Consider the following 17,391-nt stretch of genomic DNA (forward strand, 5'->3'; position numbering starts at 1 on the left):
GAGCAAAACATCTGTAACGTGCCTGAGATCACGCCCAAGGGAAAGCTGGGATCTGAAACCGAGTATGACCAACTCTAAAACTCAAGCTCTTTGCAGCATACCATGCTGATATACAGATACAGACGGGAGAGCGTATGCCCTCTGATCCACAAACTGAAAACAGAAGCTCAAATCCGGAGGTGCATAATAACCGGGACCCCTCTAGGAATCTTAAGTCCCAACGGAGAGGCAGCCCTCTCCAGCCCACCCAGGGCTTGCAACGACCCCTGGCCCAGCCCTCTCCAGCCACTGGCAGTGCCGTGATGCTAAGAAAGGGGGTGCTTTTAATCAAGCTGCCATGTTAAAGACTCCCTTCTCTTCAGACCTCCACAGTCTGCCCTCACCGAGATCTTAAACCATGTTGTGAGAGTCAGAGGCTGGGCCTCTATGGGAACAGGACCAAACAAAAGATTCGTTGTCCCTCTCTACAAAAAAACCACTTCTGGGTCAGTGAAGTTGCTGACCCTGAGCCCACTCCCTTTCTGCTTCCGTGGGCCATAGCAGGGGGAGGCAGGAAGACCTATTAGGTCACCAACCTTTTGGTGCCAGGGCTTTTATTCCAAAGGAAAGAAGTTTAAGATTTATATTTTGGCCAAAAAAGCACAGCTCATCCCAGTACCAAATTCCCACTGGCTTTGTAAGTTCCCTCTTGCCCTGGGCACCCTGTCCCTCAGCCCTGTTGCTAGGAAGTTGAGGGCTTTGTATTACTCCGTGTCTCCAAAGAAAAGCAGGTGAACAGAAACCAAGCTACTGTGTTGATTAATATCTCAAGAGACAGCGCCGGAATGGGCGCTTCCGGAATTGAGTTAGCTCAGGGAAAAAAAAAAATTAAAGCACACTCCTTGCTTTCCTGTCAGAAATAAAATTAAGGTCTCGGATCGATGTTGCCAGATTCTACAGGAATCTTTAATGGCCTCCTCTACATGTTTTCAAATTCACATTCCCCTTCAACCCTACCCTTTTAATTGGTTATTTGCGAGGTCATGTTTGCACCAATTTCTCAGGAAGGCTAATGGTGTTTATTTAACAAGAAAATAAAATGTGCAGACAGCTCCAGGGCTGGTCTCTGAAAGATGGCAAAGGGTGGGCTGACTCTTTATCCCACCCCCTTCCTTTGCCCTCCATCGCTGCAAGGTTACAGGGCCTGGGGATACAGCCCTGCAAGGGAGTGAAGAGGCGGGTGTGCCCCTCACGGTGGGCACGCAGCATCCCCACCCCCTCACACAGTCCCAGCTTTAGAATGAGCCCAGCTGGAGGCACAGAACCTTGGGTTCGGAGAATCTGGCAGAGAAGCGGTGGCTGTCCTCTTATTGTCACTGTCGGACTGGGCGATTCCTCCTTGTTCTAACTCAAGTGTGCCCAACTTCGAGGCTACACAGAACTCTTTTCCAGCAGAATCTCTTTAAGTACCCAAAGGCAGCAATGCATGACCACATCACAGCTCTCTGCTCCCCTCAAGGCCTCTTTACCCAAGCTGGACCAGAGGAGACTCAATCATATTGAGTTTCTACCCCATTCTCACCATTCTCTCTTAGATTCCTGTTGGTCAATGTCTTTCTTAAACAGTTGCCCCCCCCCCACCTCACCCTCCGCCACCCGACAATGGTCCACTCTGGAAAGAGAAGTGGATTTTCATCTAACCCCATCTAGGACCCTGAACTTACATAAGAGAACCCAGCTGGCATGTTACATCACACTACAGACTAAACTGAAAGCTCTGGGAGGCCAGGAACCCTGGCTGTTGGTGGTGGTCTATGACAGACTGTCCGCTTTCTTGTCAAGTGGTTTCTAATCCTGGTGCAGAAATAGGATCAATACCAATACTGACCAACTGTTGGTTTACAGGCTTCCCATAAACCCCTCAACACATCTCAGACTTGGGGGAGGGTTTGATGGGTCCTTAGCACCATCAGCAATTAGTAAAAAGATAACAGCAGATTTGAGAGGTGGGGAAAATACTACCGGTAAAATTCCAGTAGGGAAGACAAGCAGCAAATCCTGCTCCAGATCCTAACCGAGGGCAGCATGGGAGCCAATCTTTTGCAGGCTGCCCTCCTGTCACATCAGTGAAAGTGTCATCACCAGCTGTGATTCTACACATCCTTATCATACTTTCGACTCCCTCCAACAACCCTTCTCTTAGACTGTGCACTTTCCGGCCAGAGGGGCTGATCGTTTTTGTCAAACACACTTCTTTCTCCATCCTACAAAGTCACATCTACAGCTTATACAGTCCCAACATTCTTCCCTAGGTAAATAAAGTCAGAATGGTAGACTCTCATTAGGAAGGACATGCATACATTATGTCTGACATGCCACACCTACAAGTGAAGCAATGCTTTAAATTATTTTAAAATGTAACCTATACCTTTGTGAAACTCTTTTTCTATGCCCCCCCCTTTTATTATTTTTGAGAAATAGACACCAATAAACAAATAATTACAGTGCAACTCTTAAGCATCTTTATACATCGTACATAAAAGCATCAATCTGGACTTCAGAGGTCATTTCAAAAGTGAGTGTCTGGCAGGTATTCAAGACATTAAGGGCTGTTTTTCCTCCTTAGGAAAGCATTATCTTCTATCACAGCTTAAGTTACATCTTACTGGCACCATTTAAATAAATAAACTGATTACGCAAATTACAAAGACCTTAAACTTCGGCCAACTGCTTTTTGGGACAGAGAATGAGCAAGCTCCAGGAAGAACCCAAGCTCTCAGGCCACCTGCCTGGATGCTCCTCCCTCTGGCTGGATCCCCTACCACTGCGCCTTTCCAGCCCAGGAACTGGGATAAACCGCAGCCACTCTGGGAAAGGACCCTCTCAGTCCAAGAGGCCTGCCACTGATGGTGCTCGCTGGGGCTCACAAAACCATCCCACCCGCTTCCAGGGGGTCTCAGGGCTGTTATTCCTCTCCAAAGACATTAGCATTGCATTTAATAAGCAACTGCTAACTGCTGGGAGAAGAGTCATCCATCACAGGAATCTTTATTTCTCTCCCAGTGTCTCCTGTTCCTTTGCCTCTGGCAATGTTCCAGGGCAAGCAGGCCTGCTGGGTAATGAAGGCCACAGGGATGTCCTCTGCCAGAAACCCCTCTCTCACCAGGCTATGGGATTAGCTTCAGAGACTCCTCACCTGCTTTCAACTAGACCTCAACCATCCTGATCTTCCCTGGAGGAACCCAGCTGTGCAGGGCTCAGGAACCCAGGGTCCTGAAATTGGAGGGAAGGACAGCTGAGGTTCCTCTACAGTGACCCTCACAACGGGGAGGGTTCCCTTTCCCCATAAGGGGGTGAGTGTGAGATTATTTCAGCAAGTAACATGCCCGCATTCCACTTTCTCCATCAGGGCTGAGGTTGTGGGGACACTGGAGAGACAGCTGGCCACGGCACCCTTCCCCCCCCTCCCTCCCGCTGGCTGTCTATGGCCTCCTGCCAACAACAGAACAAACTGGAAGGACAGCACCTTGTTGCCTCTTCCCTCCCTGTCCCTCCCCTCCAGCCCCACTTTGGGATCAATACTTAATGCCTTGAGTCCAAGATCTTATCTGACTTTTACAAGGTAAAGCAACAAACATCCCCCTCCTAATGATTAAATCCATTGACGATCAGCCCAGTGTTTTCCTGACCACCTCTAACAACTTTTAGAGAGCAAATGAAGTGACTGAGAAAATTGGAAAGCCACCATTCTCCTCTCCCCCTAGGCACAAATCATTGTATGGAAGGCCAGGAAATGAAGTGAGGGACAGGGCCAAGGGAGGCATCAGGTTTTTGTTTTATTTTTTGTGAGACAGAGTTTCACTCTTGTTGCCCAGGCTGGAGTGCAATGGCACAATCTTGGCTCACTGCAACCTCCGCCTCCTGGATTCAAGAGATTCTCCGGCCTCGGCCTCCTGGGTAGCTGGGATTTCAGGAGGCACCCGCTACCACACCCGGCTCATTTTTGTATTTTTGGTAGAGACGGGGTTTCACCATGTTGGCCAGACTGGTCTTGAATTCCTGACCTCAGGTGATCCACCCGCCTCGGCCTCCCAAAGTGCTGGGATTACAGGTGTGAGCCACCGCACCGGCTGGCATCCAGGTTTTAACTATAGCTCTGCTCCTTGTCTGGCTGCAGGAATCTGCTGTGCAATATTCCAAACTTATGTGCCTTAGTTTCTTCAAGTGGAAATGGAGGAGCATGGTCATCCAGCAAGAAGGCTGGTGTGGAGAAGGACACAAAATGGGGAACTACTAAACCCTTAAAATGACCAACTCCTCTGCTTTAACCAGTTGCCTTGCACAATGCTTGCAGAGTGTAAGAGCCTGAGCTCCGGGTCAGACAGGCTGGGTTTATGTCCAAGCTCTGCTTTGACCAGTGTGCGACTCTGGGCAGCTCGGTTCACCTATGGCTGTTTGTCATCAAGATTCAATGGTAGGGGCCAGCACTGTGCTAAGCACTTGGTGTGTAAGTGCTCAGAAAGTGTTGGCTGTTTCTATCAAGATTGCTAACATGGCCTGCTTAGAAAGCAACAGAACTCCCCACACCATCACAGTGGGTGCTGTGTCAGGATGCTTAGATCCCCTTCAGGAATGAAGGACCTCTTTCCCAGCTGCTGGGAGTGCTGCTGGAAGACAGTCCCCAGCTGGAAGTTCCCTCCAGGATTTCCCCAGGGAAAGCCCAGGTCACATCAGCCTCACGGGGTGAGCTGTACCCGATGACAGGCCAGCGTGCAGGCATCAGGGATGCCACTCCCACCCCAGCTGGCGACCCCTGAAGGACCACCCCATTGCAGAAGGGCATCTCAGGTCAGCTTCTGCCTCTGCCCTCTCCTGATCAAGAGCACTTCTGGATAAGCCTCCCACTTGCTAATCCCTTCCTGGAGTTGCTTCCCAGGGAACCCAAGCTGCAACAACTGCTCGCTCCCTCCCTACTCACACAAATAGCAAAAGAATTCATCTTGAACATTCTCACACTTAAAAAGCTAAAGGCCAGAAACATACTTCAGGTCCTGGGGCTCATCAATGCCAGGTCTCCTGTTTTTTAGAGGAAGAACCTGAGATGCTCAGAGAGTTAGGGAACGTGCCCCAGGAAAAATGTCATGGGAGCAGCAGAAGCTGGAGGAAGGCCCGCCTGTAAGGAGAAAGGTGAGAGCCCCCACATCTCCAGGGTTCCACCCACTGGGAGTCACAGACTGAAGGCGGGACCCTCTTCCTGCCTGCAGGGTGGAAGACATACATTGCAGGAGGCTCATTCTCTCCTAGGTCTTGGGTTCTCTCCCGTGGCGCTGGTGAGGCCCAGGCTGGTGCTCCTGTGGATGGGAGATACAAGCTGCCACCATGCAGATGGAACTGAGGGCATCCCAGCCCCAACAGAGACCAATAGGGAGCAGGGACAGGAGGTGACCAGTGGGAGCAAAGAGTGCAAATTCTGCTCTGACCTGTGGCTCCTAACAGCAAGTGGAGACCGAATGGGCCCCGGGAGCCTGGCCCGCCTGACGCTCATCAGATGTTAAGCCCAGTTCCCCGTGGTTATCCCTGAGCAGCAAATGTCACACAGCTCATGTCACACAGCTCCAAGGACACACAGGTAGCTGTCAAAATTCCTGGGGTAAGGATGACTTGAGACCCCAGGCCGCCCCACAGGGCTGGGCTAGGAGTCTGAGGACAAGTGCTAGGCATGTGCTGTGACAACACCTCTGGGTCGATGGTCTGGGCCTTTTTAAGAAGTGAGCAGGAGGCAGCACCAGCCAGGGAGATGTCTTCAACTTCTGCCACTACAGCACTTTCCTCTTGATAAGATCATGGACAGCAGGAACCGAGGAGGTGAAGGTAAGGGTGGGGCAAGGTGGCTGCACGAGGATTTTATTTCCTTGTGCTTATCACCTGATTCCAAATGCACACTCCATCAGGCCACAGATGTGGGGCTGGCTCACTCCAATATATGATCTGTGCCTTTGCTGTGACATGTTCTTCTTTTTAAAAAACAATTTTTTTTTTTCACTCCCTTAAATGTTCTAAATGCAGTGAAGTATTACACCAGCTTTAGCACCCAGTTCAAAGAGAAATGTCTCCTCAGGTATCTTGAGGGGGTGGAACATGGGTATGGGCCGGTGCTCCCAACCACATAGAAACAACACCGCGGAGTGGGAGGGCGCTGGATGAGAGCGAGGGCAGTGGGATGGCGGCTCTTTCCTGCTGAGGTTTCCTGGCATGTATCCCCCTCCACAGGCTGCAGCCCCTCAGGCCAGCTTCTCAATCATCTTTGAATAGGAGGCCCTGCCTTTCCTCTAGTTCTGGGCTCCACACATTTTAGAGTTGGTCCTGCCCCTACTGCAGGCATCTTCAGCTCTGGCAGGTCCGAGGGTGCTAGCAGAGGTCCTGGCTTGGCTGGGGGCAGGAGTGTGCATGCACCAAGGCCCTGCCCATGCTCCTTCCTGCCAGTGCCCACCAGGACTCCTGGAGAGCCAACAATGATGTCCCAAAGCCACCCCTGAGCAGCGGGCCCTCCAACAGACCGTCCTCCACCTCACAACGGGCAACACACTCTTCCCGTGCCCATTCCAGATGAACCGCCACCCCATCTCTGCGGCCCAGCACCTTCCTTTCTCCCTTTTGGAAAAAGGGAAGAGGCTTCACCCACAGCAACAGGGATCTGGTTAAAGATAGAGAACTTTTCCTGGCACATCCTCTGGGCCTCCACCCAGAAGTCCAAAGTCCTGCGTTTCAATCCCACCTCTGCCATGACCAGCCCTCTCCCGGCCCGGCTCTGAGAGTTAATGAGACGATACCAGTGTGAGTCCCCATCGCAGGGCTTGACACACAGCAGATCAAAAAACACTTTCATTGATTTTCAAAATGAAAGGACAACAATATCACCTGGGGGCAACTCTGGAATCTCCCAGGATTATGAATTCTAACACTGAACACCAGGTGCCAAATTCAAATGGGCATCACCCACCCTGAAAATAAATAGCCGGCAGTGCTCTTTTTAACAAAGGCAGTACCATCTGCACACAGCAGAGGAAGCAGAATTTGAAATCAATAGTCCTGAGACCCTGCTCAGCTATGGGTCTCTCAGTTGCCTCCTCTGAGCCTTGGTTATTTTGCCAACCAGATGGAGGTGATGATAATGCTACTAGTAAGAGCTAAGATTTACGCACAACTGACTAGATGCTTGGCGTTACACTCTCCAAGCAATCCTGTGAGGAGGTTCTACGATTACCCCCATCCTACAGATGAATAAACTGAGGCATAAAGAAGTTAAGTGATTTTTTCCTAATGTCACAATAACCCTCCAGGGGCTGCTGCGAAGGTCACATTAGGAGATGCATCCGCAAATCGGGCTTGGAAACCATAAAGCTAGATCGACAGAATGTGGATGACGATGGAGGATAATCCTGAATTACCCACCACGGGCACCAACTCCATCTCCCTCTCTGGGCTCTCACTCCCCAGCAATGCAGTGGACAAAGCCGATCATTCCACACCTGCAAGCCCCTCCTTTCTCTCCCTGCTTCTCCACTGCTCCCCACCCTCCAGCCCCTGCCATCTCTTCCCTCCATAAATACCACTTGACACCACTGTTGTGCACCCCGTGCTCAACTCTCCCATTCTGAGGATGCTGTAGAGGGATGCATTCGAAGCCAGATTACCAGGCGCACTCAGGATATCCCCCTCCTTCTCCCAGCCCCTCCAGCAACGATTCCCACTCCACTCGTTCTTGCCTTTCACTCACTCTGCCTTCTCCAAACAGGAAAGACATACAGTCAGCGCTGGGTAACTGCTTCTAATCACAGGTGACAGCAGGAATGTAAACAACACAGGAAACACCTAAATGCAATCCAAGTGGCAAGGAAACGCTGCTCACTCACAGGCTCCCTCCCTCCAGGGCACCAGCACGCCATTTCCTGCCACCCCTTAGGAAGCTCTGCTTATTAACACCCTGTTAATAGGAACCCCAGAAACCTGAGCCTCCGGAGAACAGAACGCCAAGTCATCACCGCCTTTGACTCTGCTACCTCCAGGGAGGACTTTCCTAGATGCCTCCAACTTTTCTGTGTAAAGCAATAAATTTAATGTGTTCTTTTTGGGGAAGGAAGAGACTAAGGGCAGGGCCAGAGACCCTTTTAAGAATTTGTCCAAACCTAGGGATCTTCACCCAAGAAAAGTATAAACATACAACACTTTGCATGTCATTTCAGAGGTTCACAGACTCCAGCTTAAGACCCGTTTTTTGTAAAGTGGACAGGACAGAGGCAGCACAGGGAAAAATACAATTAAGTGCAGATGCCCTCTACACATTCCAGAGGCCCCACGGGGCATTCCCAAGGCTGTAATCGCTACATACCCAACGAATCTACAAAGTTTTATTTTGATTGTTTGGCTCTTTAGATTGACAGTCTGCTCCTAAAGAATCTCCTTCAATGCAAATTGATAACTCAATTGAGTCACTGCTGTGAATCATTTCCCCTTGGATCGCTTAGTGCCAAGGTTAGCCAGGGACCAAGAAAGGCGGGATTAGAGAGATATATCTGAATGTGTGTGCTGGGGATGACTGCATAACTAAACAGGAGTTCCCAGGCCAGAAGGAAATGGCTTTCCAACTATCCAGTTCTGGAACTCTTCCTGCTACTGGAACCCTCCGTGAATAAAGATCTTCAAAGGATGGTCACCTCTACCTACTTGACTCCGGACTCTCACTGGATCTTTTGTCGGTGGGACTGGGGATGACAGAGAGAGACCAGGAGAGGGTGAACGCAACCCTCTTACACTGGGATAATCTTACCTCTGTGCCTGTTAGTAGTTTTATCAAACATCAGCATTGCATCTTCTACCTGCAAAACAAATATAGAATAAAGGCTGCTTTAGGAATTTTAAGAAAGTACACAAAACATTATATGCAGGTGGGGGGGTGAGGGGGTCGTTTCCATTATAGAAGTAATAGTCGCTTATCAAAAAATACTTGAAAATGCAAAAAAGTAGAAAGAAAAAAAAAATTAGTGGCCTTTCCACCCCACACAATTACAGTTAATATCTTATATAGTTCCCTTTAGGGTCTGCTTTTTATTTTTTGAGACAGGGTCTCACTCTGTCACCCAGGCTAGAGTGCAGTGGCACCATCATGGCTCACTACAGCTTCGACCACCTGAGCTCAAGTGATCCTCCTGCCTCAGCCTCCTGAGCAGCTGGAATGACAACATGCCCAGCTATTTTTATTTTTATTATTTTTATTTTAATTAATTAATTATTGATTTTTAGAGACAGGGTCCCACTGTGTTGCTCAGGCTGGTCTTGAACTCCTGGGCTCAAGTGATCCTCCTGCCACAGCCTCTCGAAGCGCTGAGATTAGAGGTGTGAGCCACTGCTCTGCGCCTAGAGTTGTTTTTGTTTTTTTGTTTTTTTTTTAAGAAAAAAAAACTACGCCTATTTCAATATAGTTTAAATCATATAGTATATGGAATATTTCCTTTTGTTAACCTGTGACATTACAACATGGCAAACAATTCCCAGGTTAGTATAATCATGTATACTATCTTGACCGATGCATATTTCCCAGCGTAAGAAGCCATAGCTTTCTTAATTATTGTCCTTCTAATGGATATATGAATCGTTTTTAGTGATACACAATGAAGCTTGAACATCCTGATTGTTATGGGCTCAACTGTCTCCCAAAATTCATAGTTGAAGTTCTAACCCCTATGACCTCAAAATGTGACTGTATTTGGAGAGAGGTTCTTCAAAGAAGTAATTACTTTAAAATGAGATCATTAGGGTGGGCCCTGATCCAATATGACTGAGGTCCTTATCAGAAGAGATTAGGACACAAACACAAACAGGGAAGACCATGTGCTGACGCAGGGAGAAGACGGGCCATCTGTGAGCCAAGAAGAGAGGCCTCAGAAGAAAGCAACCCCGCCACACCTTGATCTTGAACTTCTAGCCTCCAGAACTGTGAGAAAATACATTTCTGTTCTTTCAGCCCTCCAATCTGCGTTACTTTATTATGGCAGTACCAGCAAACAAATATATTGATGCTAGGACCTTTGTAAAAACATCAAAGAGAAGAACATAATAAAATACCAAAGGCATCCTCTGTCTCTCTTGCTAATCCCTTCCAGACCCCTCCCACGCATCCTGTAACCCCTTCTGGATATTTCTGGCAATAAGATTTCAGGGTCCACACTCAACTCCCACATAGAGCTCAAGGAACTCACACTGAATGAACCAGATTCCACTCTGGAATGCACTCCTTTTATGAGTATTTATGACCCACTCCTTTATCCCACAGAGCACACATCTTTAGCACAGGCGTTTGTCCTCACCCTTCAGCTGCTCACCGGGGGAGGGCACCTGGCTGACCAGCGTGCAGCCTACTCTCTTCATTCACTCTGTGCTCAAGGTTGACGGTAAAAATGCAACCCAACCCGTGTGGCTGTGGGTGGGTAAAACTGTTAACGGGGGGGCCCTGTCCTCAGAGCAATTTCACTGTGTGCCTGTGGCTGAGAAGGACCGAGCACCGTTGATGTGCACTCAAAGGCTCACAAATGAGCTTGGGGGCCGGCACTAATCCCTTTGAGAAAAGCAGTCGTGGGCTATTCATGCCTCACTCCTCCCAGACTACAATCTCCAATGGAGGGGAAGACACCGGGCAAAGCAATAAACCGAGGTTTAAAATGGTGTCTGCAGACAAATCAAATGTATTTTTCTAGATGCGATCAAATATAATAGGGGGAAGAGCAAAGTCAAGGTAAGAATGGAAGATGGGGGTAGGCAAGCCAGTCATAAACCTCAAAGGGAATGGCCTGGCTTAAAAATCTCTTCTCAAGTCAGGGCCCCCTTTTGTTGCTAGGCAACCAAGCCTGAACAAACAGGCTCCCCGGGCCTTCCCCTTCTGCTCCCCATTTCTGAAGTCAGTTACTGGGAGGAAAATGGCCTGGCATGGTGGCTCCTCCAGCAGGGAGCTGCCCTCTCTCTCCCAGGCACCAGGATGGTGGGAGTGGGCAATGCTAGTTTGGAGATCTCTTAAAACAGGTGTTCCTTCACCACCCTGTCCCCATGCCCACCCAAGGCAGGACAAACTCCTTTTGGGCGGGCTTCAAGAGCCCCCCACAGGTACCTGCTGGGGCCACACACACAACAGCCGTTCCACCTCCCATGCACCACACACGCAAAATCACCATAAGATCAACTGGTGTGTTTGTACACAGAGCAGCCACACTCGAGCATATGGTATCTCAGACTCAGACCCTGGGACTCGACAGGAATGCGAATGCCTGGGGTGTGGGTGGGTGGGGGGTGAGGCCTGCCGGGTATCACGCAGGTAAATGTGACATCTGTTTTGTACCCATCTCCATATTTTCCATGACGTTTGCCAAATCCTTATTTTGAACTGAAAATGCCTAACAGTAAGGAAAACAGCCACCCTTCTGTGCTGGCCACGTTTTGGTACTGGGACTCAGATTCCCTTAGGAAATAAATGTTTGGGATTTTTTTTTAAATGTATTTTCAAAACCTCCTTTCAACAGTACACAATTGGCTCCCCTTTTCCTTTCTAAGTTTGGACGTTTTCTAATACTGCCCTCTCAACATTCGCTCCACCCTGGTGAGCGTGGGGGAGGATCTGTATATGTTTTTAGGGCAACCATTGTCGTAACGAATAGAGCTCTTTCCTCTGTAGTCCGGCTGTACAGTGGGGCTCGCAAAGACCTCCTGAATAGATAAAGTGTCAGGGCGAACGAAAAATTCTATTAACACGTTACAAAATACAACATCTAAGAAGGAGCTAGAGAGGAGAGAGAAAGGGAAAAAAAATCAATATGGATAAGTCTCAGTGCTTGGGGGTAGAAAACTTTTCAGCAATTGCAAAACACTTATTAATTCAGAGAGGCCATCAATGCGATGGAAATCTGGCAGAACAGCAAGAGCTGAAACTAGAAGAATTTGAATATACAAAGACTGAATAGAATGAAAAACACAGCCTCGCATACGAGACTGTTTCTCACGGTTCTATGTGAATCAAACAGAAGCGGCTTGTGTGAGTCAAGGGAAAATAAGGGGCACAGTTAAGGTAACTGGTATTCAGCCCAGAGCCAGCAAGCTGATAACTCTCGTGGTCTCAGTCTTTGTCTCTGTCTCCCTCTCTCTCTCTGCCTCTCTCTCTCTCTCTTTCTCTCTCTCTCACACACACACACACACACACACACACACACAAACCCAGGTAGATCAGGGGGCTGTGAAGACTCATCAACATGAACACACAGGCCAGGCCTCATTCAAGATGCTAGGAGAGCCCAAAAGCTTAGGGGAAGCTGGGAACAGGAGTTTTTCTTTTTTCTTTCTTTAATTTTCTTTCTTTTCTTTCTTTTTTTGAGACAGAGTCTCATTCTGTCACCCAGGCTGGAGTGCAATGGCGTGATTTTGGCTCACTGCAACCCCCGCCTCCCGGGTTCAAGCGATTCTCCTGCCTCAGCCTCCTAAGTAGCTGGGATTACAGGCACGTGCCACCACGCCCAGCTAATTTTTGTATTTTTAGTAGAGAGGGGGTTTCACCATGTTGGTCAGGCTGGTCTTGAACTCCTGACCTTATGATCCGCCCACCCTGGCCTCCCAAAGTGCTGGGATTACAGGCGTGAGCCACCGCGCCCGGCCAGGAACATGAGTTTCTCTAACCCCTTATGAAACACCCCCTCTAGGGACACCACCCTCATCCTTATGATTAACACTGGTACTTACTTCATATTGACAATGTGTTCACCTGCCATACAAAGTTCTTTGTACCTAAAATGGGCACCTGCAGGCCCAGTGGCTCCCCCGAGGGAGAGAGAAGGACAAGAGGTATCTGATCCTCAGCATGATTTGTCCCACGTCCTGGCAGAACCCCGGTCTGTTTTGGGAAAAGGAGCTTATTCCAACCTTGAGATGTGCCTTGTAATAACTTGGGGCAGGTTTGAGATATGGCCCTGGCATCTTTAGTGGTGTATCTTTGTGAATGAAAGAACAAAATAGGCTGGATATGGTGGATCATGTCTAGTAATCCCAGCACTTTAGGAGGCTGAGGTGGGAAAATTGCTTGAGGCCAGGAGTTTGACACCAGCCTGGGCAATATAGCAAGACCTCATCTCTACAAAAAAAATACTAAAAACTTAGCCAGGCACTGTGGCGCACACCAGTGGTCCCAGCTACTCAGATGACTAAGATGGTAAGATCGCTTGAGCCTGGGAGATTGAGGCTGTAGTGAACCATGACTGCACTCTAGCCTGAGCTACAGAGTGAGACCTTGTCTCAAAAAACAACCCCCCTGCCCCCGCCAAAAAAATAGAAAGCAAAGTAAAGTAACGTTTAGGTGAGCTGGTGGGGAATGGGATGCCTCTGTCTTTGTCCTGACACCAGAAGGTACTGAACATACTTCTGACTACTGCACGGTTCAGACTATGCTGTAATATCCCCAGAAGTGTGTGACAGTCAACAAAGGGGACCTAATCTGTTAGTTTCTATGGCTGCTGGAGTTGGGGCAGGGATTCTCAAATATCATCCACATCAGAATCATCATCAGAGGGACTGTTAAGCCACAGATCTCCTGGGGTCTCACAGCCAGAGTGACTGATTCAGTAGTATTTGCATTTCTAACAAGTTCCCAGGTGATGCTGATGCAGCTGCCGGCCCAGAGACCCCTCTTTCCATGAGCTACTCTAAGGGTAAGAAGCAAGAGCAAAGGTTAAAGACACTGGGCAGAGGTTGCTTCTTCCTCTTTAACATACACTCAGTGGTTCAATACATGAAACAAAATTTCCCATCTAGGAGCAAATTGATTCACTTCAGTGTGGCAAGTTCTCCCTCTCTTTGTTCCCCTTCTCTCAGACGTTTATATTCTAAAATCCTAAAAATGATGATGGTAGATCCCACGATGGAAAAGATGATAAGAGGGACAACCAAATTGCCCTGCACCCAATGCAAGAAAAATCCAGATTCTACTAGGATGACACAAACTTTCCTTCTAACAGATAAACTCTTATTCACAGATAAACTCATGTGGAGATCTACCTAACAGATAAACAGATCAATCATGTCTAGATCACGCAGCCAATCCAATCTTGAATAGAAAACTTGGCAGATGGTAACTTTATTTACTTTTATGCAACATACATGTATGAGGCATTCACTATTTGCAAACCATCAGCCAAAGTACAAATAAAAGACAACTCACACAGGTCTATGGTGGACTGATGATATGAATGGTCTCACGCCCTTTCCTCTGTGAGCTTGCTGTCCTTCGCCCAAAGAGGTGGAGTCTACTTCCACCCCTTGAATCTGGGCTTAATTTGTTAGGGCTAATAAAATGCAGTGGGGGGAAGAGTATGCCTGTTTTGGGCCTAGCCTTAAGAGGATTTGCAAGTTCCTGCTTGTTCTCTCTTGCACCTCTGCCATCACCATGACAAGGGCATGCCCAGGCTAGCCTGATGAAGAATGGGTGGCACAAGGAGCAGGGCCAACTCCCCTGTGCTGAGGCCAGCCTAGATGGGTGGACAGCCAGTCACCCTCAAAACATGCAAGTGAGACCAGCCAAGATCAGCAGAACCACTCCAAGTGTACTCCAAACACGTGAGATGAACAGTTACTGTCTGCCCCTGAAGTTTTGTGGTTAGTTACACAGCCTTCTTGTGGCCATAGCTAACTCATACATGGTCCTTATTCTAAAAAAATCCCCCAAAACAACAAAGAAAACTTACAATCAGAAGACAGACAGTCTAAAATCATACTAGAAAGTAAGCAAAGGAAAGAAAAGGGGCAGAAGAAGGGAAAGTGCTAAATGTGGCAGAGAATTAAACTATCAGGTTCCACATTCCACATGGAGCACGCTCTTCATGAAACATTCCACAAGGAACACAGGTATTAAGGTGTGGAGGGACCTCTTCTAAATCTCACCCCATCAGCAAGGTTGGAGACAGAGATCCTAGAAGCGCCAAGAGAAATTGGCAACTTGTTCCTCACTAAATGAGCACCACGAAAATCAGCAATAATTACCACTCAAGTCAGTGGGTGATGCCTCTCTAATCCTAACTCATTTAATGAATGAGTGAACTCTCTTTCTAATGAGTCAAAAGATTTATTGTGAGCCAGGCATTCTTGCTGGGTGATTTTAGAAGTAGCCAGATGGTGTTGACCACATCCAGGGGTTAGACTTGAGAGAGCCCAGCTCACATGTTGGCTGAATAGGAAATCTTTAAAGAGACAATGCAGGCTGGGCACCTTGGCTCACGCCTGTAATCCCAACACTTTGGGAGGCCAAGGCGGGCAGGTCACTTGAGGTCAGGAGTTCGAGACCAGCCTGGCCAACATAGTGAAACCCCCGTCTCTACTAAAAATACAAAAAATTAGCTGAGCATGGTGATGTGCGCCTATAATCCCAGCTACTCGGGAGGCTGAGGCAGGAGAATTGCTTGAACCTGGGAGGCAGAAGTTGCAGTGAACTGAGATCACACCATTGCACTTCAGCCTAAATGACAGAGTGAGACTCCATCTCAAAAAAAAAAAAACAAAAACAAAGACACAACGCAATGATGCATGGAGGGAGGTCAAAAATGCTATTGTCCAGTTAGCTGGCTAAGGGGTGGGACCCTGTAGTAGTCCCCTGGACCACTGCCTCTTCTGCTGAAGGTTTTACAGTTTTGGCTCCCCAAGTACATAGTAGGTGAGTGAAGCTGAACCGATCTGAGGACACAAAAAACTTGTTCCCAGGAGACAGCTGAAGAGAAAAGTGTTGCTGGTATGTAACTCAGCAGGTGCTGGGAGGCAGCTGGGTGTGGTGGGGAGTGCCCGCACCAAGCATGGAGGGAGTCTGGGTTCTAATCCCAGCCCCACCAGGATCTCACTGAGGACCAGTCACCTCCCTCCTCTATCCTCAGTTTTTCTTCTGTGAAAGGAGGAAATTCTATGAGATGGCTCCTAAGATCCATGCATAAAGACTCTGCCTGGAATGCTAACGTAGACTCCAAAGGCAGCTGGGACGATGCTCTGGAAGCACTGACTTGGCCGCTGGGCTTTTGCAAACTCTCTGTGCTGTGAGGCTACTCCAGAGCTTTGCTGTGGCCGATGCACGCCCTGAGAAATGTCCTACTCCTCTGGGGATATAAATATACACACCCACACGCCATACATATCAAGAACAAAGCAGGAAACGGCACTTCAAATGATTCTTAAATTATCTGGTCAAATGCAAGGAGGGAGGGGAAAGGGAAGAGAAGAAACCCAGCTCTCCAAACTCCCCCAGAACAAATGTCCTTGAATTTCTCTTCCTGCTCCCACTCAAACGCTCCAAGTGTTAGTCTAAATAAACACCCTCAAATGCAATACCATGATACTATAGTGTGTCAGGCTTAACAGGACTTATTTATGCTCTGTAAACTCAAGGAGCTAAAGCTACAAGAGTGAGACTCAGCTGAGGTGGCAGGACTGCCCAGGCCACAGGTGCCTGGGGCCTGTGGTGGAGACAGTCGTTGCCTGGGTCCAGGATTACGCAGAACATGGGAAGGCACTGTCTCCACTTCTCTCCCTGCCAGCTTGGGCAAAACCCAAATCGGTTCCTTCCATAAAGCTCAGGAATCATCTGTAGTTTATTGAAATAGGACTTTTCCGTATGCTCTGGCCTTGCAAAGGGTGGGGTTGGTCTATCTTTAACCATTCTCCAAAGAGGAAGGATGGGGCCGGGCGCGGTGGCTCAAGCCTGTAATCCCAGCACTTTGGGAGGCCGAGACGGGCGGATCACGAGGTCAGGAGATCAAGACCATCCTGGCTAACATGGTGAAACCCCGTCTCTACTAAAAAAATACAAAAAACTAGCCGGGCGAGGTGGCGGGCGCCTGTAGTCCCAGCTACTCGGGAGGCTGAGGCAGGAGAATGGCGTAAACCCGGGAGGTGGAGCTTGCAGTGAGCTGAGATCCGGCCACTGCACTCCAGCCTGGGCCACAGAGCGAGACTCCGTCTCAAAAAAAAAAAAAAAAAAAAAAAAAAAAAAAAGAGGAAGGATGGAGAAGAAGGAGCAGACTGGAAAATCCCATTGGTTCATACTGAAATCGACATCAGTGGTTTTCAGCCATGACTGCTCACCAAGGCCACACCCCAACCTATTAAATCAGTACTCTGGAGCGGGCAGCCCGAAAGGATTTTTAAAAGCTCCCCAGTGATCCAGGGTGCAGCCAAGGCCGAGACCCACCATTCTAAATGGCTAAACAGAGCTGAGCTGAGCCTTAACACGGCACATGTGTGTGTAGACAGGCTCTAAGTAAATGAGTATTATTGGGTCTTCTGCTGCCTAAAGATTAGACATTTATCCCCTGCCAGAAGTCAGGAGCAGGCACTCCTTGCCTCATCCAA

At 48.5% G+C, this 17,391-nt stretch overlaps 1 protein-coding gene and 1 long non-coding RNA gene across 5 annotated transcripts in view; one reads left to right on the forward strand and one right to left on the reverse strand.

The window, feature by feature from the left end:
* MSI2 (musashi RNA binding protein 2) overlaps window positions 1–17,391 on the reverse strand; it is a 436,670-nt gene that overhangs the window by 155,541 nt on the left and 263,738 nt on the right. For all 4 annotated transcript variants that reach the window (XM_023204578.2, XM_023204577.3, XM_023204579.2 and 1 more), the window contains exon 7: window positions 8,807–8,855. In XM_023204578.2, coding sequence (XP_023060346.1) covers window positions 8,807–8,855 — 49 coding nt within the window. The remainder of the gene's footprint in view (window positions 1–8,806; window positions 8,856–17,391) is intronic.
* Window positions 15,008–16,366, forward strand: LOC111537618. The gene is made up of 3 exons (XR_002730066.1): window positions 15,008–15,049; window positions 15,707–15,784; window positions 15,924–16,366. It is a non-coding gene; the product is annotated as an uncharacterized LOC111537618 (long non-coding RNA).

This window comes from Piliocolobus tephrosceles, chromosome 16, assembly GCF_002776525.5.
Source record: "Piliocolobus tephrosceles isolate RC106 chromosome 16, ASM277652v3, whole genome shotgun sequence".
NCBI classification, from domain to species: Eukaryota; Metazoa; Chordata; class Mammalia; order Primates; family Cercopithecidae; genus Piliocolobus; species Piliocolobus tephrosceles.